General features: G+C 48.2%; 1 protein-coding gene across 1 annotated transcript in view; it reads right to left on the bottom strand.

Moving 5' to 3' along the window:
- Positions 1–21,724, bottom strand: part of ADORA1 (adenosine A1 receptor) — a gene marked incomplete at its 5' end in the record, with an annotated part of 32,258 nt that extends 10,534 nt beyond the window's left edge. The window contains one exon of the mRNA XM_082654320.1: positions 21,384–21,724. Coding sequence (XP_082510446.1) covers positions 21,384–21,724 — 341 coding nt within the window. The remainder of the gene's footprint in view (positions 1–21,383) is intronic.
- Positions 21,725–26,409: the final 4,685 nt, after the last annotated feature.

Here is a 26,409-nt window from a genome sequence, read left to right as displayed (position 1 = left end):
GGAGGGAGCTGGAAATGGGCAGAGCTCGCCAGGCTTGAGAGAGCAGGGGGCCCACGCTGCCCATCAAGGTGCCTGCAAGGACAGCAATGACATGAGGACCCCCAGAGCAGGGCAGTCCTCCCTTGGAGCACCTCACTGTGGTGGGAACCAGCAGACCTCGGTTCTGGTCCAGGCTTTGTTGGGAGGGAATGAGTTGGCCTTGGGTGAAACTCCTCTCCTTTGGGGGCATCTCTATCCTCATCTGGATAATGTAGGACTGAATGAGATGTTTCCCAAGCTCTGGCAGGTCAAGTTCCCCTCTTCTGAAATGTGTCAGATCATCTTATACGAAGAGGTGAGCTTGGCACTAGTGGAGGGAGGGAACACCAAAAACCAGTTTGGGGATGAGGATCCCAGGGGCAGTAGTTGAGAGGCACATACAACTCCCCAGAAGGGAGTCCCCCCCTAAGGATTTCATGCTCCAGCTATGTGCCCCATGGAGAGGAAGATGGGGAGCAACATGGAATGGAAAGAGAAATAAATATTTGTTGTGAGTGAAGGAATGAAGAGTGCTGCTGAGCCAGATCTGAGTTCAAGCTGTGGCTCTACCAGTTAACAGCTTGTGGCCTTGACCAAGTAAAAATTCCTTGAGCCTTGCTTTTGTCCTCAGCATAATGGCACAAGAAGACTTGCTTGGCAGGCTCACTGGGACCATGAGGCCCCTCTGTGAATAGTGGCAACTGGTGCCTAGTGTTATCACCACCCCTCTCCCAAGGATGTCCCCGACTCCCCCAGAAAATACAGTCAGCTCCTGAAGAGATACAGAACAGGTTGCAGTGACACAGACAAACAACAAGTTATTTGTTTCACTTTGGAAAGACTGGTCACATGGCTTTAGTATCCATTTTGCACTCAGCTCTCCTACCTAACTCAAGACTGGTACAGAATTAGTCTGTGTTCCCCGATCTGTCTGCCTAGCATCTGAGTCTTGGGTGGGGAGCAGATAGGGATGTGGGAGCTTGCTGAGCCCAGCACAAACCCCACACAGGGCCCTGGAGAAGCCACAATTCCTGGTTAAGCGCAGTAAAGCTCTCTTGAGCAAGTGGCCAGTGTAGAGACTGGAGACAGGCGAGGCAGACTCAGGGGGAGCTCACGATGCCCCTTCTCCCACCTCCCTTCTGCATATCTCCTGGCCTGTCTGGAACCACAGAGTACTCAACATCTGCCTGAAGGCCTGTTTCCCTCTAGGGACCATGATCCAACTCTGGCCAGAGAGACTATATAGATTCCAGAGCAGCCCAAAGGCAGTGGTCCACTGAGAGCCGGACAGCAGACCCAGTGCCCTAGTGCCCAGAGCCTGGAGTCACAGGGGCTAGCTTGGGGGACAGGGATGCTCGCCCTGAGGAGGCAACTGCTCTCATAGGGCTTGGGGTCTTTCTCTGCTTTAGCTGCCTGGGCCTTCAGGGCTCCCTAAAGTTCATAGCATCTAGCCCTCTATTCTAGAAAAGATGCAACAGATGGCAGGATGTGGGAGGAGGACAGAGAAGACAGGGAGACTTTTGTCCTCTTTCTAAAGAAAGGTCCCACCTTCACCCTCAGGCCTCCCTCCATTCCATCGCTTGTACTTTTACATCAGAAAGTCCTACCCAGGGGCTTCCCTGGTGGCGGAGTGGTTAGGAGTCCGCCTGCCAATGCAGGGGACACGGGTTCGTGCCCTGGTCCGGGAAGATCCCACATGCCGCGGAGCGGCTGGGCCCGTGAGCCATGGCCGCTGAGCCTGCGCATCCGGAGCCTGTGCTCCACAACGGGAGAGGCCACAACAGTGAGAGGCCTGCGTACCGGAAAAAAAAAAAAAAAAAGAAAGTCCTACCCAGGATCTAACTTCAGTCCCTCTTGCTGCACCACAACCCAAGGCAGTCCTGCTCTTGGGACCTGGAAGAAGTTGCAGTCATATTCTCCCAGGTTCTGGACTTTCTCCCCACTTCACATCCAGGTTGGTGGAGTTTGGAGCCCAGATAACAGTGGTAAGAACCCCAGCACCCAGCAGTTTCCCATCATCCCTCCTTGGTGCCTCTTGTTGCTTTCTGTGTCTTACGTCCCAACACGTGCCTATTCACTGAGCCCCACAGTGTGCGGGACCATTTACATGAAGCTGCAGGCCAGGCGCAATCCAGGAACCAGTGCAGCCACTCAGGTAGCATCACGCAGAAGAGTTTAGCAACAGCTATCAGCCCTGAGCCCTGCCCCACCCTGCCCCTCCAATGCCCTGCATTTGCTGCAGGTTTTCCTCCTCTTTTCTGCCCCAGCCCCAGAGATGAGCTGGGGATAGGGGGATCCTGATGCAGTGGAAGGTAGGGAAGCACCCAGTCTTGCCCAGGTAGATACAGGCTGGGCATAGAGTCCCCTGCCCAGGACAGCATGCAGCAGGATCCCCTGGATCAAGGTGGGAGCTGATGCCCTCCTCTTCCCCATGTGGGGCAATCAGTAAAATTATTTGTTTCCTCCCTGAGCATATAACTGCCAAACCCCAAGAGCAGGAGTCAGGTCTGGTTCAATGTTGTATTCACAGTGGTTGTATACCACCCACTGTGGTATCTGGTACACAGTAAGGCACACAATAATATTTTTAGAAAGGAAAATAGATTCATATAAAATGCTCAGTTAAAACCAGAGAAGGCGGAAAAGAGAAGGTAGGGGAGAAACAAACAACAAACCCAATGAATAGGAAAGGTACCAACACGGTAAACATTAATCCAATGATATCAATAACCACTTTAAATGTGAGTAAAGTAGGAAGGAGGGTAAGAGGAAGCCACTTTGAAGCTTTTTGCTTCTCTCCACAACATCCCTCCTGGCAGGTAGAAGACCCTGCACCCAGCCCACCCAGATGAGGGACCTTCCATAGAATCCTTGAGATTTCCATTCCCAGTTTCTGTCCCAGTCACCCAGTCACTTTCCATTATAAGTCATCCAGCTTAATACATTAAGCCACTTAATTAGGTGGTTCTAACTACAAGACCAGCCCTTCCCCTCACAGCTGTCCCTGGGTGGAAGTAGGGAACAGTCTGTTCTCAGGGAGCTGCCCTACACCCCTGTGATTTGTGCCAGGATAACGGAGCAGCATGGAGCCGCTGGCAGCATCCCAGAGCAGGGGTCTGGAGAGGCAGCTTCTCTGAGCATTGATCAATGACCATATTTTCAGTCACTTCTGCCACTCTGCAAAGCCCAATAAATCACTCACATCTGCCACGACCCTCGACGCGGGAATCTCACATTATGATGTACGTGGGAGAGGAGGAAGCTTATTATATCGAAGCCTTTTTTTCCCATCCACCATTCACAAAAACTTCAAAGTGCTGTGCTCAGAGCCACAAAAAAGAAAATGCAGATTGCTGACAACAATGGGTCTTGGGGATTCAACCAGGCAAGAATCAGGTAGGACAGGCACTGCAGGCACAAGGTGGGGACACCAGAGTGGCCTCCCTCACCCAGCTGATATTAATACCAACAATATGGGCCATTTGGAAGGTCCAACTCTAGGGTCCCCAACTTTCAAATCCCACAAAGGCCTGACCATCCAAAACTCTCCCTCTCTGACCTCCATAGCTGGTATCCACTATCTCCAACAGAGTTACACCAGTTGGCCAAGGAAGCAAAAGGCTCCAGATAACACAACACTGGCAGGCGTGTGACAGGCATTAGAGGGCCTGGGCTCTAATCAGACTCAAACTTGCTGTGTTAGCAGATTACATCACCTTTCAGAATCTTAGCTTCCTTATCCAAAATGGAGCTGATATCTGCCTAGCCCACCTCCCAGTGTTCCTATAGTAACCACTTGGCATTGAGCTTTACATACAGTCTCTCCTTTCCTCTTCCCACAATCATCTTAGGAGGGAGGCAGCATCTCCACAGATGAGAAGACTGGGTAACTCCCTCAAGGTCACAGAGCTGGTGGTCAGAATTGGAACTGCAACTCAGGTCAGCTGCGTCCCAAACCAGGGTTTTGTGTTTCACACAATAATATCCCCATGAGGCTGTGAGGACTTTGAGAATAGGGATTATAGTCTTATGTTCCCCAGTACCCCTTTTTGTCCAAGCTTCTCAGACTGCAATGTGTGTGAGAAGCAAGGCCCAATGGCATTCAGCCTAACGCTGGCCCAGAAGTAACCCTCCCCACCCTTGTTTGGGGAGAAGCCTGTCTGAGGAGCCCAGAAAAAGGAAAGGCATTGTCTTGGACCCTGCAGGAAATAGGAACTCAAATCCCTGCCAGGTCCCTTGCAAACCACCTGTGTGACTTGTTTCTGTTAATGGACAGCCACCTCCACCATATGGAGAGAGGAAAGGCAGGGAGCCAGGGTGGGAGAAGGGAAGGCAAGAGGCTCCCCACCTCAGCGAAATGATAGTGGGGCGCACAGCTCTCCTCACAAAGCATTTCAGCTTGCCTGATAGACAGGGCAGATTTTGTTGTTGCCATTTTTTTTTTTTTTTTTTTTTTTTGCGGTACGCCGGCCTCTCACTGCTGTGGCCTCTCCCGTTGCGGAGCACAGGCTCCGGACGCGCAGGTTCAGCGGCCATGGCTCACGGGCCCAGCCACTCCGCGGCATGTGGGATCCTCCCGGACTGGGGCACGAACCCGTGTCCCCTGCATCGGCAGGCGGACTCTCAACCACTGCGCCACCAGGGAAGCCCCTGTTGTTGCCATTTTACAGAGGCCCAAGAAGGTTCAGCGAGTGCCCAAGGCTATAGCTTGGCTGATTAGTGTTTGAGCTGCGACTGAACCCAGGTTCCTCTGAACCTGGCCCAGTGCTCTTTGTGGCATGCATGCTACCTGTGGGTGGCAGAGAAGGTCTCCTGGAATCCCTCACAACACTCAGCCCTAGGACCCAGCCCAGGGTCGGCTGGGCTGCCTCTCTAGCCCACCTCCTCCATTCTCACTTCCATGGACCTCATGGGATTATTTCTGCTGCCATGATGTTAGCAACACCTCCTGATTTAGCTTCCCTGCACTTGTGATCGAGGTAGCTGTGCAAATGAGCACATGCAGGCCCTAGAACCTGAGAGAAAGCAGGCAGGGCCTAAAGGAAACCAGATGGCAGGTCAGGCCAGGCCTATGCCCACTAGCAGCCTCTGTCCCAGAAATCTCAGCCCTCTTAGCTCGGCCTGTGCCAATTTCTCTTAACTGCAAAATCTTGTGTTCTGCCTCCATCTTAGCCTAGAAGCTCTCTGAGGACAGGGGCTGTGGTTCCCCACAGTCTGGAAATCCCTGAGGAGAGTGGCTGGGTTAGTGGGTATATCACAAGCAGCATTCACTTTGGTATCTGGTAAGCTGGTACAAATCCCAGTTTTGCTAATTACTAGCTGGATAACTATTTTCCAGTTCCTTTACCTCCCTGGTTCTCTTATTTATTTATTTGTAAAAATGGTGTTGATGCCAGCCTTGCAAGGCTAAATAAAATTAAATATGCTACCAAAGAAGGCGCTCATCACTGTTCCTGACATGGAGGGGACACTCAGCATGCAGGTACTCCCTCTACCCCAAGACCACATGTCTCCTTCCTCAGGATCCTCTCCTGTCAGGCAGCCCCTGGGCTCATGGAGGAGCTTGAAGCAGAGGGGGACTGTACCCAGAACAGTGACAGAGCACACCTCACCTGTGTATACGGCACTATGCACCTCCGAGCCGTGCCACGGCCACTTCCCCAGGTGGAGCTCACCAACGTTAGGCCATGGCATGCATGTAAAGGAACCTCTCAAGCCACAGTTGAGGGTGGCTGTATTAACTGTCTGCCCCAACCGCGACAGAGACAGAGAGACACACGTGTGCATGCGCTACCCATCCATCGTCTTCCCTCCCATGAAACGGCAGGAAAGGGGAAGAACAAGCCCCTGTGATACTGGAGAGAGATGGTGGGTTTACATTATTTTCACGTGTAATCCCCTCAACAATCCAATGAGGAAGATGTCATTATTTCCATTTTACACGTGTAAAACTGAGGCTCAGAGAGTTTGGGCAAGATCATAGAACAAGTAAGTAGCAGAGTCAGGACTGAGAGACCAACATTGCCAGCCTGACGCCTAAGGCACTCAGAGCTCTGTGCCTCTCAGCATCCCTTCTTTCCTCAGACTCAGCACACACACTGCATGCTGGATCTTTGCAGCAACCCTGAGAAGTCAGGCAGGGACTGTGAGTCCCCTTTGCTGAGGAAGCTGCAGCGCCGGGGAAGTGAGGTGGCTTGTCCAGATGGGTACAGCGGCAGACTGAGCTCCAGCCTCTGAGTTCCGGCTCCGGGTCTCTCTCTGTACTGAGTGAATTGGGGGATCAGGTCTCCCTGGTTTGGGAGGGGGTTCCCCTTTTCTTGATTCTCCTCCCAAGTTTTTTTTTCTTTAAACCTTGACAGTAGACCGAGCTCAGACTCAGGCCATGTTCTGACAGGAAGACTGCGGCCTAGAGAATGGCCCCTCCTTGCCTGCGTGGACTTCAGCGGTGGGAGGTGACAACCGCTCCTGTGCAGACCCCTTGAGGCCCTGGAGCTGCCCATCATGGAGGAGTTAAAGCCCAGCAGTAGCCCGCACATCCAGTCACTGTGAGTTCCCTCCCCACCAGGCCCAAGGCGCCCGCCCACCTCGTGTGGTCAGGGACCTGTTGGTGTGGGGCCTCCACTCCACTGAGTGCTGGAGATGCAGCACCGTCTCCCAGCAGCCAGGAGAGCTGTCTACAGCTCCAGCAGGTGGTAGACAGTGTGGCACGACACCCGAGGGGGAAGAGAGAAGAGGTTTTCTCTTTAAACGTCAGCTCCAAAGACAAACTCAGCCCCTCTGCCAGGCGTGCGGCAGCACCCACTTCCTGATCCTTCTTACTTCCCGGTGACAGTTGTGTCTGTCTCTCGGGTCTCTGCTCCACTCATGTACCCATAGCCCGGCAGCCAACATTAGCTCCTTCTGCCACCTCAGTGCCAGGCAGTCAGGCCAGCTCTTGGGCGGTACTCTGCAGGCCAGGGGACAGCTTGGGGTGGGGGTTTGGGAGCCTCCACACACACACCCAGAACCAACTCATCCCTGAACAATGCAGCCATTTTCCTTTTCTGAGAGCACTCCTTTATAGACAACTCTCTGCAGTAGGCATAACGAATTATGCCCATTCTATAGGTGTGGAAACTGAGACCCAAAGAAGTAAGTGATTTACCCAAAATCACCCAGCAGTAAGGTTGGAGTCAAGGCTCAAATGCAGGTCTTTTCATTCATCCATTCAATTGTTCATTCAACAATTCCAGTTACACTTAGATGTTGTGTGACTAATAATAAGTTGTTTAACCTCTCTGAGCCTCAGCTTCCTCAGAAAATGTGGAAAATAGGAATATATTATTACTATTAGAAAACACTATTAGTGCCTCTTCATAAAATTGTGCAAGGATTTAAATAAGAGAATCCACATAAAGTATTTCGCAAAGGCCTAGCAAACGTTAGGTGTTCGAGAGTCACTTGCTACTATTACCATTCACTTACTGGTCAGGCATTAGATACCAAAAATGGGCAGAAACCATGCTGGACACTGTGAAGGAGAGTTGAATAGGCTTGGACCCCACCCTCAAGTTGCTCACAGGCCAGTGAAGGAGGTTACCTTGGTGCAATCTGACAAGGGCTGTGTTACAGGGGAGCATGGGGAGCTGTAAACACACCAAAACAAGGAAGGTTTCTGGGAGGAAGTGTCATCTGAGTTGACTATTAACGAATGAGTAGGAATTAGGAAAGAAAAGGGAACAGATTTCTGAGGGTGTGTGTGTGTGTGTGTGTGTGTGTGTGTGTGTTTTAGACATGGTCTTAGATATTAAACATCCTTCTTTCATCTTTCTCCTCAACTCCAAGGCCTGGACAGGTTAAGATATAACTGGCTAGGAGGCAGGGAAGGTGACTTTTGAGCACAGGTAAAAGGTGGGGTGGGGTTGAGCATCCTAGGCTGGGGGAGTAACCTTGGCCCTGTGTGCTTGTGTGTGCGCCAGGCTTGCTCAGGCCTCCTGCTGCGTGGCAGCTGGTAAATTGTCAGTCTTGCCCAAGAGACTGTGAGTCTGTGCCATTGAGGGCAGGACTTGTGTTGTCAGAAAACATTTCTTAACTTGAACATATAAACTGTGTTCCTACGTCAAGGAAGATTAATGGTGGGGGTAGGGCATGAGGATTGGGTGGGGCACAAACAGGAAAGAGATTAGCCTTGTTGGGACTCTTCCCAACAAGGCCTTGAATGAGGGACTGGGATGGGCGGGGGCAGGGGTGAGCAAGCAGAATTGAATGAAAGGTCTGAAAACCCAGGATATAATTTTTTGACCTTTAAAAAAAGCTATAGCTCCCTACACACACACACACACACACACACACACACACACACACACACACACACACACACACACACACACACACACACACACCACTAAGAGCCTGAAGCCACCGTGGCCTCCTGTCATGATTACAGGTGATGACGGCAGAGGGAAGGTGTCATGCCTTCACACCCCTCTCTGGCTTGCTGGCTGCTCCCAGACTGTCAGCCCCTGAGCCTGACAGAGCCGCTGAGTGGTTTCTGCGTCTCTCCCCAGCCCTTGCTGGGCCATCTGAGAATGGCAGCCCCAGGAGCCCATAATGTGGAGTAAGGGGTGTTGTATTTATTCTGCAGAGGATCGGCCACCATGGCAGGTGTGTCTGCTGAGCACAGCAAGTCCCCAAACACATTGAATGTCTTCCTCCCCAGAGAGGATTTACGGAGCTGCCAGCCCCCAGCGGAGCCCTTGCTTCGGCTCCCTCAGAGGCCAACCGTCCAGGAAGGGCTGGACAAGGCCTTGGGAAGACAAGCAGAGCTCAGGAGGGACTATTCACACCCTTTCCTCATAGAAACAGGAGCACGGGGACCAACAGGAGCTGAGCTGGGGGTCAGGAGGCCAGAATACTCCCCCCTAACTTGCCAGGTAAGCTTGAGCGAGACCCTTTACTCCTCTCATCTCCTGGGGACGTTTTAATGAAATAACCCTTCACTCTCCAGTACCTGCGTTTGCCCTCTGTGGGTGAATGTAAAATAACCAACTAACTTCTTCTCTACCTGGCTACTCAGTCTGCCCCACTAAGGCTTCCTTCCCCCCACAGACACTGATTCAGCCACCTACTGAGTGCCAGCCAGGCATGTGTTGTTAGGTACTGAAATACAATGAGCGAGGCAGATGGAGAGAACCACACCCTGCTCTCACAGAGTACGCAACTCATCTCGATGAGGACTTGTCCCAGTGGAACTACAGTGGCCACACAGCAAGTGGTATGTGAGAACCAAGTTTGGATTATTTGACGATAGTAATAGTCCCCATTTACTGAGTGCCTACTATGTGCCAGGCTCTTAATGTATCTCATCCCTAAGCCTCATTACAACCTTTAGAGGAAGTATTAAGAAGCTTGTTTTGCAGAAGAGTTTTGCTCAGAAAGGTTAGGTAACTACTCCAAGATGACACAGTTCCAAGTACCTGAACTTTCTGTCTGGGGAGACCACTCTTACCCTTCATTCAACTCACGTACCTCCATAAAGCAGGGGGAGAGAGATGTGTCTCTGAAAAGGTGATCGTTAAAAATATCTGGGGTAAAATAAGTCATGGGAATGTAATATACAGCATAGGGAATATAGTCAATAATAGTGTAATAACTTTGTATGGTGACGGACAATAACTAGACTTATCCTGGTGATTATTTTGTAATGTATAAAAATATGAAATCACTATGTTGTACAACTGAAACTAATATTGTAAGTCAATTATACTTCAATAAAAAAATGAAACAAAAAATCTGGGGTAGAGGGGCTTTTTTTCAACAGACCTTTCCCTCTGGTGCCCCCAAGAGAATCACTGCCTGGGACAGACACTGCATTCTAGCTGCGTGGGTGTGCATCAGAGCTCTTGGTTCCGGGCTAGAAAAAAAGGGCTAAGAAGTAGCTCTTGCTCTGCTGTAGTCTCGGCCCCTGCTCTCCCAGGGGTGGGAAGCAGAGAATTGGAAGCCTGTGGACTCTGAGAGCAGGCTGCATGGTGAGAGCTGCAAGGTCTGACCCTCAGGTTCTGCACCAACCTCACCAACTGCACTGCAAAGCTTTCTCTGCTACACAAGGCAAAAGATAGTTTCTGCACAGAAGAGCTGACAGTGCTCCACCAAGCAGTCCAGAGCGACAGAGACCCTGTCCCCGTGTGCCCTATGCTAGCCTTGGGGCTCCCCCAGCCCTCCTCCTTTGCCCATCAGGGCTAGGCTGGAGCCGATACTTGATAACTGCCTGCTTATTGACTGACCATCTTCTCTGCTGCATTAGCTGAAACTGGGCCACCCAGTGCCCAATATAGCAGCTGTGAGAGGACCCTGCTGAGGAACTGGGGAGGAACGACCACTGTGCAGGGGATTAACACAATCCCCAGTGCCAGGCCACTAGTGGGTTCCAGCGATGAGGGTGGGAAATGAGTCTGTGGAGGCACAGAGCATCCAGGGAGAGTGACCACTTGACTGAGGATGGGTAGAGAATTGGGGGGCCTTAGCTATCACAGAAGCTACTGTGTCTCATTCTGAATAAAGCCTGGCAAGAAGGATGAACCCCCAACTCTGCTGTCTCCTTCTGGAAGCTTTAGGGAGCCCAAAGCCACATGTCCTTATTGCTGTGGTTGCAGCCTAAGAAAGCCAAAAGTCTGCTGAGAAGTGAGGTGGGAACAGTAGATTGGGGCAGCTGGAGGCACCCAGGAAACTTGCTGGATATTTGAAGGACTCCTTCTTTGGTGCTGCATGAGGCAAAAGGGGGCCCATCTGTTGGACCACATGAAGGGACAGAAGCTGGGGAACGAGCAAGAGAGAGACCACTAGTGGACCCGCCATTATATCACTACCACTTGAGTACCTACTAGGATCTGAATCTTCTCCCCATCCCTCCCTTCCCCACCCTTCCCTATCTCCAGAATTGGCACCCCATCCACCCTGTGGCGTCAGCCTTAATCCTGGGGAGTCATACTTGATCCTTCTCCCACTCTGTACATCCAGTCCATCACCAGTTGGTTCTAACTCTAACATGGAATAAAACCTATTTGGTTGTGATATATTATCCTTTTTATGTGTCACTGGATTTGATTTGCTAATATTTGGTTAAGGACTTGACATTTTAAAAATGTAATCTGGATAATGTCATTCCCTGCTTAAAGCACTCAAAGGCTTCAATGTGTACCTAGAATCCTATCCAAACTCTTGACCATGAACCACATGGCCTATAAGGCCCTACCTTAGTCCTTGAGCCCTGTGAGGGCTGGACTGACACAGGGTTTAGAGAAGCCAACAAGGGCCAGGCACAGTCAATTCCAGGATGGCTTCCTTCCTCAAATACTTATCAAGTTGTAATTGTAGCTACCTCCTTGTTGATCGGTGTCTTGGCTCTCTCCCAGCTAGTCTCTAAATTTCATGAGGGCAGGGACCAGGACCGACTTCTTGGCCATGATAAGATACCTAATGTCTGGCATGGAGTCTGGTGCTTCTGAATTAGTGAAGGAGTGAATTTGCTGCCTCCTCCATGCCTGGGCCTGTGCATCTGAACACTCAAATTTATCACCACGAACTTCAGGTGGGCCCTTAACGCTGCCTCCAACTATACTAGACTTTCTGAGTCTAGCCTTTCTCCTACTTCCTAAAGAATTATTTCACACTTGCTACTCTCTCCATCACCTCCTCCCTCTCAGCTGATGACCTTGCTTCCCACTTCACTAAGAAAACTGAAACACTCCGAAAGGAACGTCACCTACCAGCACCCACATACCCTGCCTTTCTGCCTCTTGGATGATCTCCAGGCTCCTCTAAAGCCAATCCCTCTGTGTTTGCCCTAAGTCCCAGCCCTGCTTGCCTAAACAAGGACATCAATCCAGAAATTCTATCCTTTGCCCTATCATTAGTTTTGCACTCTCTACTAGATGGTCTTAGTCAGTACACAGACATACTAATGTCCCTTCTTCGCAAACAACAAAGCAAAATGCCTTGTTTCCACTTCTCCTGACAGCTCTTGCCCCATGCCTTTACGCTCTGCAACAAAATACCTCAAAAAAGTAATCTACACCAGCTGTTTTCAATTCCATTCCTCTTCTCTCCTGAGCCCTCTCCAACTAGACTTTCTGCTCCTACCACTATTAACATTGCTCTTGCTAAATCCAATGGTAATTCTCAGTCCTCATCTCACTTGACCCATTGGCAGCCCTTGACAGCCAATCTCTTGCTCCTCCTTCATATACTCTCTACTTGGCTTCTAGGACACCATACCTGGGGCTCTGGGTTTCTTCCTATATCTGTAGCTCTCCTTAAGTTCCTTTTGCTGGTGCTTCATCATCTCCCCAAACTCTCAATGCTCAGTCCTTGGTCCTCTCCTCTGCTTTCTTAAACTTTTAAAAAAAAATTTATAAAATTTTGAAAGGTTACTTTCCATTTACAGTTCTTACAAAATATTGGCTATATTCCCCATGTTGTACAATACACCTTTAAGCCTATGTTACACCCACTCCCCCACTCCTATATTGCCCCCACCCCTCCCACCCCCCGCACTGGTAACCACTGGTTTGTTCTCTATATCTGTGAGTCTACTTCTTTTTTGTTACATTCACTAGTTTGTTGTGTTTTTTAGATTCTACATATAAGTGATATCATACAGTATTTGTATTTCTCTGACTTATTTCACTCAGCATAACGCCCTCCAAATCCATCTATGTTGCTGCAAATGGCAGAATTTTGTTTTTTTTATGGCTGAGGAGTATTCCATTGTATATATATACCACATCTTCTTTATTCATTCATCTGTTGATGGACACTTAGGTTGTTTCCATATCTTGGCAATTGTAAATAATGCTGCTATGAACATTGGGGCGCATGTATCTTTTCGAATTAGTGTGTTCATTTTCTTCAGATATATACTCAACAGTGGAATTGCAGGATCATATGGTAGTTCTATTTTTAGTTTTTTGAGAAACCTCCACACTGTTTTCCATGGTGGCTACATCAATTTACCTTCCCACCAACAGTGTAGGAGGGTTCCCTTTTCTTCACATCCTTTCTAACATTTGTTATGTGTGTTCTTTCTGTTGACAGCCATTCTGACAGGGTGAATTGATATCTCATTGTGGTTTTGATTTGTATTTCCCTGATGATTATCTTTTTATGTGTCTTTTGGCCATCTGCATTTCCTCTTTGGAAAAATGTCTATTCAGTTATTCTGCCCACTTTCTAATCAGCGTTTTTTTTTTTATGTTGACTTGTGTGAGCTGTTTACATACGTTGGCTCTTAATCTCTTATTGGTCATATCATTTGCAAATATTTTCTTCCATTCAGTAGGTTGTCTTTTTGTTTTGTTGATGGCTTCCTTTGCTATGCAAAAGATTTTAAGTTTAATTAGGTCCCACTGGTTTATTTTTGTTTTCATTTCCATTACTCTAGGAGATGGATCCAAAAAAGTATTGCTGCAATTTATGTCAAAGAGTGTTCTGCCTATGTTTTTCTTCTAGGAGTTTTATAATATCCGGTCTTACATTTACATTTTTAATCCATTTTGACTTTATTTTTGTATATGGTGTTAGAGAATGTTGTAATTTCATTCTTTTACGTGTAGCTGTCCAGTTTTCCCAGCACCACTTATTGAAGAGACTGTCTTTTCTCCATTGTATATTCTTGCCTACTTTGTCATAGATTAATTGACCATAAGTGCATGGGTTTATTTCTGGGCTCTCTATCCTGTTCCATTGATCTATGTGACTGTTTTTGTGCCAGTACCATACTCTTTTGATTACTGTAGCTTTGTAGTACAGACTGAAGTCAAGGAGTGTGATTCCTCCAGCTCTGTTCTTCTTTCTCAAGATTGTTTTGGCTATTCTGGGTCTTTTGTGTTTCCATACAAATTTTAAAATTATTTGGGGGCTTCCCTGGTGGCACAGTGGTTGAGAGTCCGCCTGCTGATGCAGGGAACACGGGTTCGTGCCCCGGTCCGGGAAGATCCCACATACCATGGAGCGGCTGGGCCCATGAGCCATGGCCGCTAAGTCTGCGTGTCCGGAGCCTGGCTCCGCAATGGGAGAGGCCACAACAGTGAGAGGCCCGCGTACCGCAAAAAAAAAAAAAAAAAAAAAATTATTTGACCTAGTTCTGTGAAAAGTGCCATCATTATTTTGACAGGGATTGCACTGAATCTGCAGATTGCCTTGGGTAGTATGGTCATTTAAACAATATTGATTCTTCCAATCCAAGAACATGGTATATCCTTCCATCTGCGTGTGTCATCTTCAATTTCTTTCATCAGTGTCTTACAGTTTTCAGAGTACAGATCTTTTGCCTTTTAGGTAGGTTTATCCCCAGGTATTGTATTCTTTTGGATGCGATGGTAAATGGGATTGTTTCCTTAATTTCTCTTTCTGATACTTCACTGTTAGTGTATAGAAATGCAACAGATTTCTGTATATTACTTTTATATCTTGTAACTTTACCAAATTCATTGATGAGCTCTAGTAGTTTTCTGGTGGTGTCTTCAGGATTTTCTATGTATAGTATCATATCATCTTCATCCTCTTCTTTATTTCTACTTTCTCTCCTGGGGATCTCATCCAGCCTCACGTATTTAAACACCATCTACATGCCAATGGCTGTCACATTTACATCCCCAGCCCAGACCTTCCTCCTGAACTCCATCGTATATCCATCCAACTGCCTGCTCAACATTCCACCGAGGCATTTAATAGATACACCAAACTCAACGTGTCTAAATCTGAACTCCTTTTATTGCTCCCAAAACTTGTATCACCTGCAGCCTTTCCCACACTCTATATTTCCAGTTGCTTAGAACTAAAAGTTTGGTCATACTTGACTCTTCTTTCTCTCACACCCCATATCCAATCCATAAGAAAAATTTTTTTTCTTCCAAATACATCCAGAATTTAAAAATCGTGCCACATTCATTCAATGGAATTCTAACAGCAATGAGAAAAAACAAAACAAACCAAAAAAAACAAGCAAAACCTACTATTTTGCTCAATAGTATGGATGAATCTCAGACATAATTTTAAGTTTCAGAAGCCAGACAGAAAAGAGTATATACTACTCAATTACCTTTATAAAAGTTCAAGAACAGGCAAAATCAATCTATAGGTAGCCTGGGCAGCTGGTAGCCTCCTTGGGGCTTGAGTTAAGAAGGAGGTTGAGGCTGAAGGGGTGATTCATGCAGCTCAAAGAGCCAGGTATCCTCCTTCCTCTCTGTTCTGTGACCATCCTGCCAAATGAGGCCAACCAGGAAGTACCATACTCCAAGCCCTCTACTCTAGGGACTGCTCTCCTCACTAAGACACAAAGAAACAGGATGCCCAGGCCTAAGAGGAATAGAGACTAGGTAATATGGACTAGACTTGGGGCCCAGACAGTCCTGCCCTACCTAGCCCAGAAGGGCAAATGGGCAGAGAAATGCCAGGTGCACCTCTGGGGTTTTGCAATTTTGGTGAAACTGGGCAGGAGGAGCAGGGAGAGTTGGAGGAAAGGGAGTTGGGAAATATTTAACCTTATAAGAAAATCCTTACAGACAGAAGCTGTGCTATCTACTAGGAGGCAAAACCCAAAGTTCTAGGCTTGGCTCTGATCCTACAAACAATGTGAATTGTGGGTATCACTGTAGTGTTATTTGTAAAAATTAAAAATCAGTAACAATCTAGTCAAAATTATAAAAATGAGTCATACAAAATATAAAAGTCATATAAAATATGATAATCATTTATTCAAAAAAACGTATATAGCATGCCTACTCTGTGCCAGGCATGGGGGTTACACAGGTATGTGAGCAGATGTGGTCCTGGCCCTTTTGGTGCTTACCAAGCCCAGAAAAACTACCTGGGCCAGGAGAGATGGGGAAGGAAAAATAGATCCACCTGGAGTAACTAACAGAGGAAATGAAACTGGTCTAGCGGGGGAGGGGGTCAGAGAGGCCTCCCTAAGAAGGGGCTGTTTTAGCTAAGACCTAAAAGATGAATAAAAAGACAATCCAATATTATACCATTATAAAAATCCTTAGAAAATATTCTTTATTGACATGGGGGAAATGCTTATAATGTAACATTAAGTGTATAAAATAGGATATAAAAACCATAGATGCACCCAACTATGCAAAAATAATTATCTAACATCTATCTATCTGTCTATCTATCTATCTATCTATCATCTATCATCTATATATGTTGGAAAATTTTCTGGAACACCAGAAATTTAACAGTAGTGATCTGCAGGTGGCAGAATTACTGGTTATTTTGTCATCTTTATTCTTTTCTATATTTCTCAAATTTTTAACAATAAACATGGATTGATTTTATGCTTGGAAATAAATATCAAACACAACACAGCCTCCAAGGCTCTGCCCCATGACCTCTGGGTAGAGGGGTTCTTCAGAAAGTATCCTGGCCATTCCCTTGCTTCCAAGCAGCACTCCTAAAGGACTCATTCCAATGTCAGCTGGGAGAAGCTTTCACCACTGATACTAATCTGCATTGCCCAGAGCACTCTTTAGCATAATCCACCTGAAGGCTATCCCTAGTTCAAACAAAGAAATTACCTTTTTAATCACAAAGTTGACATCCTTCCATCACTTTCCCCCACTAAGCCCACCACTAATTTGCTGACTTAACCTGTGGAGGCTGAAATTTCTCTGTTCTGTTCCTTGCAGGTAAGCCTTTACATCAAAGGCTGGGGAGCCAGAGTCAGAATTAGGAGGAGAAAAGAGCCTGTGGCTGAGTGACCTTGAACATGCTGGAACTCTAGGCCTCTGTTTCCTCTTGTCCAAATGTGAGGGAGTTGGGCATCAGGGCTTGCTATCACTCCTCTTCTATCTCAGCCACTCTAGGCCAATGACTAATCCATCCGTACAGGAGCTAGAGATGGCCTACCTCTGCTGAAAGCAGGTGGTACCACCAGAGAGCAACTGTTCTGGGACCCTGAGACCTGCTGCGGTGCAAGCACAGGAGGCACTTTAGTTGTCCAGAAAAGCCCAGGCTAGCTGGGGGGTCGGGGGAGAGGGCTAAACTGATGCCTAAAAGCAAACATATGTTAATCTACCAGATCTCTTTCCCAGAGCTCTGGTCCAGCAGTCTGGCCTCCCCCACACTCTGCTGTACTTCAGCAGCCCAGTTGGGAAGGCCTCCAGCTGTGGACAGAGGCAGGGCTGCCAGGGGCTCAACTGCCCACTGGAGTGAAGGTGAGGAGGGAGGGAGAGGCACCAAGCATGGGCTGGAACAGAGTGCAGAGGCCATGGCAAAAATCAGAGGGGAAAAATCACCCCCGCTGACAGCCGTGAGGAAACTGCTCCATAAATCCTATAGCTTCTCGAGGCTGATTCAAAACACATATGGGCTCACCGGTTAAAGGCATCTCTGGTAGACAGACCTGGATTCAAATCCTGTCTTGGCTCCTGATAAGATGTTTGGGAAAATTACTGAACCTTCCTGAGCTTTAGACCTCAGTGTATCTATAGACGTGTCTAGAATGGGGATAACAATAACCTTTACCAGCAAGAAACTATGAGCATTAAATGAGATAAAACTATAAAAATATAGCACTGTGGGCTTCCCTGGTGGTGCAGTGGTTGAGAGTCCACCTGCCAATGCAGGGGACACGGGTTCGTGCCCCGGTCCGGGAGGATCCCACATGCCGCTGAGCGGCTGGGCCCGTGAGCCATGGCCGCTGAGCCTGCGCGTCCGGAGCCTGTGCTCCGCAACGGGAGAGGCCACAGCAGTGAGAGGCCCGTGTACCGCAAGAAAAAAAAAAATATATATATATATATATAGCACTGTCCCTAGCTCATAAGCACTAGGAGCTAAAAAACACAACACAATCTTCCTAGGATTTCAACACAGTATTGGCAGGAGTCATGGTCAGGAAGAACTATAGAAAGTTAGAACTGAAAGGAACCTCAGAGACCTCGAATCCAGAATCCATTCCCTTCATTTAACAGACGGTGGCAGGGGGTGTGGTGGCAAAGAGGAGGCTCAGGGATTGAATAACCTAACCAAGAAGGTTGCACAGCTAGTTTGTAACAGCAAGGTTCAAACTCAGGTATTTCTGACTCCCAAATACCCATCACCCCTTCACCCCACACCAACCCATCTGGTCACAGACAGACCTTGCTCAGGTCTCCTTCCCACACAGAGGGCTGTGGTGGTCAGGGAGTGGCACTCCTCCCCATAACAAGCCCCCTGGAGTAGGTATCAAGTTGGCACAGAGTGCCCCCAAGAAAACCCAGGGATTCCCTAGAAGTAGGAGCTGAGGGGAATGGGGTATCCATTACCAAGCATGTGCAGGTGGCAGGCAAATAACCTGTAAAATACATGTAAATAACCACAGGCTATTGATGCGTCAACAATTTAAGCTATTTTTTTTTGTAACTGGATCACACTATACCAAGTGAACCTTGTTTCCTCTTGGCTTTCTGCCAAGTGGAAGGAAATAAAATTTGTGGTTGACTGACCAAATCATGCCTTGCTTGGTGAGGGGCCCAGCTGACTCCTGTCACTGAATGCCCCATATATGCCTCACCAATGCTTGAGCAGTATTGCTCCCTGGTTCCCAGGCCACATCTACCTCTGACTGGCTTGTCAGGGCAGGGAGCCAGGCACCTGGGGACCTCCAGCAGAAAGGTGTTCTCCCAGACCCAGCAGCCTGCTGACTCCAGCTGCCCAGAGGGCAGCAGCGCATGCTGTTCCTCCTGCGGGCCTGCAGTGACCCGTCACCTCAGCCCAGCCTCCAGGATCCCAGCTTTGGAAGCTAGGCCCAGCAGCCTTTCTCTAACTCAGGAGAAAGACTCCTCTCTCAGGCACTACTGGAGTGTGGCTCTGAAGGAGCCACCTGAGCTGATAAGGGCAGCTGTGGTCAGGGCCCTGAGGTAGAATGCTGGGAAGATACAGGCCACAGCACGATGGTTAGAGGTTAGGCCCCTGGAAGGCCTGCCTGAGGCACAACCATGTGAGCTCTGAAAACTCATCCAATTCAATCAACATTTACTGAGTGTCTGCTATGCGCCAGACACTATGCTAGGCATTCTGGAGAATTTGTACAAACGAACAAAATGTGGCCACTGTCCAGGTCGCTGCACTTGAGGCATGACAGTCTAGCAAGGGAGAAAAACATGTATAAATATAACTTAACAGTACTTTGACACCTCCCTGAAAATGTGGTATGTCTTGTGTGCCCATGTGTGCGTGCATGTGTATAAGGGCATATGTGCTGTTATGTAAAAGCATCAGTGTGGGGGGGTGAGGGCGCAGGGCTTGCCTATTCAGACCCACTTTGAGCCATATGTTAACAATGATAATAAAACTACAAAATAAACGTACCACTTATGGCTTGCATATACCGCCAGGTGCATTATACAGTACCACGTGCTTTATATGTAGGAGTTTATTATATTCTTCCAATCACCCTAGGAAGAAGGTACTATCATTAATGTCTCCTTTTATTGACGTGGAAGTTAAAATTGAACGAGGTTAATAAGTGACTTTCTCAAGGTCATACAGCTAGGAATTCACAGCAAGGATTTGAACCCAGGCCTGCATTCTTAGCCTCTATGCATACCTCTGCCTTGGCCCTCCAACGATAGCTCCTAAAGACCCCCAGTTCTTCAAGGCTGGGGCAAGGAGCAACAGAAGCTGTCTTCTGGAAGAATGAGCCTGCGATTCTGCCAGCACAGCCATCCCCATCCCCACAGGACAAGGAGGGCACATTCTGTGGGCCCGTGACCTCTGTTACATCATGACCAGGCCTTTGGTTTGCCTTGGCACCCACTCAGTAGACCAGATTTCTTAAGCAGCCTTCCTATATTCACGTATCTGCATGACTTTCCTAATGTGGCAACACTTTGTTATAATCACCAGGCTCAGAGGCCCAGCCCACGCTAATGGGTTGAAATCAGGTTCATTGGTATATAGCTCAGCCACAACCTGGGGCTAATGGCAGCATGAAGGTCCCTCAGCGGCTGAGCTTACAGGGTTTCTGGGCTGCCTTCCCTGTCTTCCCTTCTCTCCTGAGCATCAGTCTTCACCTCACCTTCCCTGGGAAACTTGGAGGTTGTGAAGGAGGTAAACAGGGCAGGAACACTGCCATCAGGGGGCTGGGACACTGGGGGAATCAGGAAGGAAGGGGAGTAGTGGAATCAAGCCTCTGCTCCCAATCAGCTTCAGGAGGTTCTCTGGATCTGTTTCCCCTTTACCAGCTCCTACTTCACCTCCCTTATAGGATCACGATGAAAAGAGGAAAACCATGGTGCATTATAAAATCTTTGAAAACTTAAATGTGTACAAATGTAATGCAAACAGGAGAAACATGGGTGCCTAGGCCTGCCTGGGCAAGTTGTCAGGTGAGGCCAGAGGCTCCATGTCCCAGGTATGGAAGCTACTGCAGGGACAGCAGGTGCTGAAGACGTCTAGAACTCCGTAGTAGAAAGGGAATCTGCTGGTGAGAGGATTTAACGAGGGGGCAAGCACGCCTCACAAGAATGTCCCAGTGAGGCCAGCACTGGCAGTGTGCCCAGGCATTTGCTGGCACTTGGTGGCCCAGGCACTGCCTGGTGACAAGATTATGGCCTGGCAGGCCCAGGGAAAGAGCCCCAATGTGGACTGGACACTTGCATGACAGGACTGCCACTATTAGGTCACCCACCCTGGTGCTGCCTGGACATAGCATAAGCACCTCTGCTGTGACCGGAAAGACAACATGGTTTTGCAACACAACAGGAACATTAAGAGCCTGCCTCCTCCTGCCTGCAACAGAGATCCCATAAGTGGGAGTTGGGCAGAGGTAGTCAGACTGTCTGGGTTCAACAGGATAGCCCTGGGGCAGGGAGCTGGCTAGCACAAGCGTATCTGCAGAACAAGAAAGAGTATCCTCAGGAAGCTTTCCCAGTTCTGGTTAGAGAAGCAGCACTCCTGTCCGTGGTGTGCCACCCTAAGCCCACCCTAGCAATCTGCTCTGCCCCTTCCACTTCCCTCGAACTGGTGGAGATCAGCTCATTCCCAACCAGGGCTCACTGTCTACCCCGCACCCCCCGCCCCCGCCCCACCCCAGGCCAGGCTGAACAGGCAGCCTCAGGTTCCCTGGCCGGGTCAGGAGAACAGCAGAGCTTCAGCTCTGGGGTCCTGAGCACTGCCAGGTTCACATTCCTCCAGCCAGCCAGCCCCCTCCTGCTTCAACTGGAGTTCAGCCTGATACTGCAGGGCAGAGGAGAGGAAGGCAGAGTGAGGGCTGGGGCACAACGGCCCAGAGAATATCCAGCTTACTTGGGGTCTTATGCTCTACCTTTTATCCTCTCTAGATGGCCCTCAAGCCACCCAGCATGGGGCACAGCAGGTACCCTCAGCTGCTCTGGACTCACCTGAGCGGGATCTTGACACGGAGGTAGCGGTCGACAGCGATTGCCAGCAGGGCCAAGATGGAGCTCTGAGTGAGGATGAGGACAGGGCAGGCGACCATGAGGCAGGTGTGGAAGTAGGTCTGTGGCCCAATGTTGATGAGGATGGCAAGTGGGATGACCAGAGCGCCCACTGCCACATCAGCCACTGCCAGTGACACGATGAAGCAGAAGGTGGCATCCCGCAGTGCCTGGTTCACCTTCACTGCCCAGATCACCAGCACGTTCCCAGGCACGGAGACCAGGGCGATGAGCACCTCGATGCCAATATATGCGGCCTGGAAGGCCGAGATGGAGGGCGGCATGGTGGGCACAGGCTGGGCACATCAGCAGACAGGCACCAAGGGGCAGGAGGCAAGCACCTGTGGTCACGGAAGCCTGGGGTGGGAAGGCCTGCCTGGGAAGGGGAGGGGAACCCAGGCAGCTCTGGAAGTCCAGCTGCCCTTTGGAGATGTGCCCCACTTGGCACATCTAGTGCCTGCCCAAGCTGGTGGGGTACCCTAATCCTTTCTCTGCCGGATCTTTGTCCCCTCCCCTTATCAGTCCCAGCGGATCCATTCGACAACATAAAAGAGCAGCACTCACTCCTCCACCGGCTATTTTATCAGGTGTGAGGCAGTTCCCAGCACACACTCACCCCACAGGGGTCCCCAGTGCCTGGCTCTGCCTACCCGTGCCCACAGAACAGGATGCAGGGAGCTCACCATCCTGTCTGCTGGTGGCCAGGGAGTCCCAGAGGCTGTGCCCAAAGTTCCGGACACCTGGTGCCACTCAGGGCTTGAGGCCGCGCCAGGCAGGGCTGGGCTCTCAGCACCGCGCGTAGCAGTTCACGGTCCTCCAGGCTCCCGCCGCAGAGCTCCTAGCCGGGCCTTTCAGGCAATCACATGGTGCGGCAAAGGCTCAGCCCGGACGCTTTTAAAGAGGTAGCGCCCCTATTTCGCACCTGGGACTGGTCTGGCAGACGTGGGTCTGGAGGACTGAGCCCAGCAACAAGCCAGGGTGCGCGGTCCCCTCTCCCCAGCTTGCAGTGCACACATGCCCTGCGCCCACCCACCAGAGGCACTGCTGGCTCCTGCTTCCTAGCAGTCCCCGGTCCCGGTCTGGCTCTGCCAGGGACCCTCGCACACACCCTGCCCCAAGGGGGCGTTCTAGTCGCCTCTTTCAACCCTTTCCTGCATCCCCACTGGGGATGACCCAGAGGCGAACTGAGGTACAGACTTACCCCAGGTGACCAAAGCTGGCAGAGCTCCTAGCCACCTGAACGGTTCCGTCCAAGCGCCCTCCCAGCTCCACGCCTTGGGCAGCCTCTTGCTCCAGGGATGCCTGAAGAATCCAGGGCCAGCCTGTCAGGTCCAGAGGGATGGCAGCTATCTGGGACTCCACTCGGGCACCCGGCGCCTCCGTCGCCCACGGCGCCAGAGCTGAGTGGCAGTCGGGCTCCGCACAACCGGAGGGGGTGGGGGCGGCGGCGGCACCGCGGGGCCCCTCCCTCCTGGCCCTCTGTCTCCTCCCCCATCCCCTCCTCTAAACAAAGGCAGTGATTCTGGGCGAGAAAAGCTGGGAAATGTGAGCTTGTCGTAGGGTTTGATGTGTGAATCCTGTCTCAAGAGTGGACAGCGGAGCAGCCTCCCTGTGTTCACTCTCCCTCTCTTTTCACATGTGGGGTGTCAGCGATCCCTCCACCGGTCACAGCAAGGCATCTCACCTGCAAGACTCCAGGATGCCCCCCTTCTCCATTTCCCCCAACAGTCAGTTGGAAGTCCTGGCACACTCCCGGACCCCTCAGTCCTGAAACCCTGCTTTCCCATGAAATCAGCCCCTGCATAGTCCAGCACGCATTGCTTTGCAGGCTCTATCCTGAGTAATTATGTTCCTTTCTCCTCTATCTAGTAATTTCCTTTTTACAGAAGAGGGCACTGAGGCTCAGAGAAGTTACCTAGCTTCACAAGGTCATCTACATCAGTGTCACCTCCTCGTGTGCCCCTTTTCTTTCCTCCTTCTCCCTCTTCATAGCACAGTACCTAAGCCATAGGTATCCAGTCCAATATCCACATGTTATTGATGAAAAAGCAGACCCAGGGATGGAAGGGAATTTCATAAGTTCCCACAGCAAATCCTAACAGAACTAGAGTAAGAAACCATGCTCCTGACTCCCAGCACAGGGCTCTCCACCACTGTGCTCCATCCTGATCCCACTCTTGGCTGTCTCCTGCCACAGTTTCAGTTTAGGTGGGCTACTGGTATTGCCTAAGGACCACCCCACGGCAGATGCTCACTCAGACCGGTGCCTTACAAAGATCCCGACTTGAGAAATCCTTGTTCATGGATATTGGGAAAGAGCTCTATGAGGGCGAAGAGAGTCAGGCTGGGAGACCCTAATGCCACCTGGCCACACCCCAGTCACTGAGGTCACTGCATTCTTGTTGGGTTTCAGGATGTCAAGAGAGGAGTTCTGCTGAGAGGAGGGTGCCAACTAAAACTGCCACTTGTCATCTGCCTGTACAAGGGTTAGGTCACTAGCCACTGCAGTCACTGATCTTCAGCACAGGAGCTCAGGGCAGAGATCAGGAACGAGGCACTCTAATGAGTTTTAGATTGTAATACTTGAATCATGACTAAGTGTTAAAATGAGATCTCTGGTTGTATCTGTCTATATGTCTATGTTGGCATATATGTCTTTACCTTTGATGGTATTAGCTCTACTTAATTGGCTTAGAGTAAATTAAGTGCTTATATAAATTTCTCAGAAAGGAAACTTGCCAGAATGAATTTTGTGTTCATGTGAACTGGGAAATATTCAGTATTAAAATAATACCTGGTATTAAAGTTAAAGTTTGTAGATTTAATTAATATAGATATGTCTTTAGAGTCATCAACATTGTGTAATATTTTTATTGTATCAATACCTAGATTTCATAGAAGTCAAATAAGATCTTATTACATCCGTTGCAAACTTGTCAGCAAGAAAAATAACTTGGTATGATGAAATTTTTATCAGTACTTTTATAAGTAAATTAAGTGTAAGTGAGATAAGAGCTTTTGGGTGAACTCTTTAGGAATAATTATATTTTAAGAATGTCTACTTAAAAATAATCTCTCCAGGGCTTCCCTGGTGGTGCAGTGGTTGAGAGTCCGCCTGCCGATGCAGGGGACACAGGTTCGTGCCCCAGTCCAGGAAGATCCCACATGCTGCGGAGCGGCTGGGCCCGTGAGCCATGGCCGCTGAGCCTGCGCGTCCAGAGCCTGTGCTCCGCAACAGGAGAGGCCACAGCAGTGAGATGCCCATGTACCGCCAAAAAAAAAAAAAACCTCTCCAGATATTTGGTAACTTAAAAGTTTAGAGTTGTGCTTAGTTAAGTTAAATGATAGAAGTTTATTGAATAGCTAAGTCATTCCCAAATAAAATAGGATACTGAAACATTAATTACTGAACATTGGCTTCCTTTTACAGAGAAACTAAAGGTATTGAGGATTATTAATAAATGTATTTGGTGCCACACTGAGACATTTTCTATTAAAAAGCACATTTGTTTTTAGAAGTTATTATTGGTATTTATGTTTTTCAATCTACAGAATGCTAATGTAGAAGACAGTTCCCAATTGCTTACTTTTTCATTCTCACTAGAAATTAAGGTGTTTAAGAGTTGAGGATTCTAATTTAAATATGTCATTAAAGCTACTTGAAATAATAAAGGAAACATTTCAGTATGTAGCAAGAAAGTAGGGTGTGTATTTTCATTAAAGGAAGGTATGAGGAATGGAACTGCATTTCACTAAGGGAAAAGTAATTCTGTCCTAGAGCTGGTTGTTTCTGGATGGGGAAAATAAGGGAAAAACTAATATGGGTACAGAAAGTGATGGAAGGTTTGTGGGAAAGGAACCTTGAGAAGAGTTTCGTGCATGGTCAGAATTGGCTAAATTTAGAATAACTTTAATCGAGTAAATAAATTTTAAAAGTAAGTTGGTACAAAACTTGAATTTGGTTTTTCTCTCTGTAAAGAGTACAAAGTTTTCTTAAAATGTCGATCTACATTTGATAATAGATTTTAAGCTTCTTTACCTTTTCAGTGATTTGTTCTGTATTTGTCTTTGAAATCTTTTATTGTCACTTTGGTTAAGTGAATAAGTATTATTTCACAATGACCTATGATCCTATTTGACCAAGTGTTTTAAAACCTTTTTGTTATTTTTTGACAAACTTCCCAAATCAAATTCTAATGAAGTTTCTTTGACCTCTAGCTAACTTTGGGATGCTTTAAGGGGCCCTAAAACATCCCAAAGAAAGATATTAAACTAATTAGGTTCGTTTGGTATGTTAATTACATGGGAAGCATTGTCAAATGGGTAATAAATCTTCTTAGGTTATATTGTATGGGTAAATGTTTTTAATCTAGATATTCTAGAAATTATATGGAATTTCTAAAACTATGGTATGTCCTGGTAAAATGTTATCAGTCATAATTCTAGTTATTATCTTAAAATGTTGTATGTCACAGCAGTAACCAAGTTTCTTTGTCAATGACATCGTATCAGGTGTTTAACTGTGCCTTCTTAAGTCTTTGTCATTCATAGACAGTTATTGTTTTACACTTATGCCTGCAAAAATGCTTCCTCTTCAAGAAGACTCATAGTAAGAACTTTCTGACAAGTTACAACAAAGCCAAATGTTAAAAAAGCCTGTATGACCAATTATATGAGTCATTAGACCAAGTTTATTGAAACCAGACTTATTTTGCAAACAAATTAGTCAACTTGGCTGTATTTGGTAGAAATGAAGGTAATTTTAGAGAGAAAAGATTATGTTTCAGTGGATTTTAAATTCTAAATTTGTTAATTGAGGTCTGTATTCACTGCCTAAGACTGACTTCACACATAGCTCTTTGCTGTTATGTTATATTATTGTAAAGTTTAATTGAATTATTAAAAAACACTCTAAGTTTGTTTCTGAAGCTTATCTCAGTAATCTATCTTTGGATGAAGATCAGATGCC

Source organism: Grampus griseus (assembly GCF_964374135.1).
Source record: "Grampus griseus genome assembly, chromosome: 1".
NCBI lineage: Eukaryota > Metazoa > Chordata > Mammalia > Artiodactyla > Delphinidae > Grampus > Grampus griseus.
This window is presented reverse-complemented; position numbering and strand designations above follow the sequence as displayed.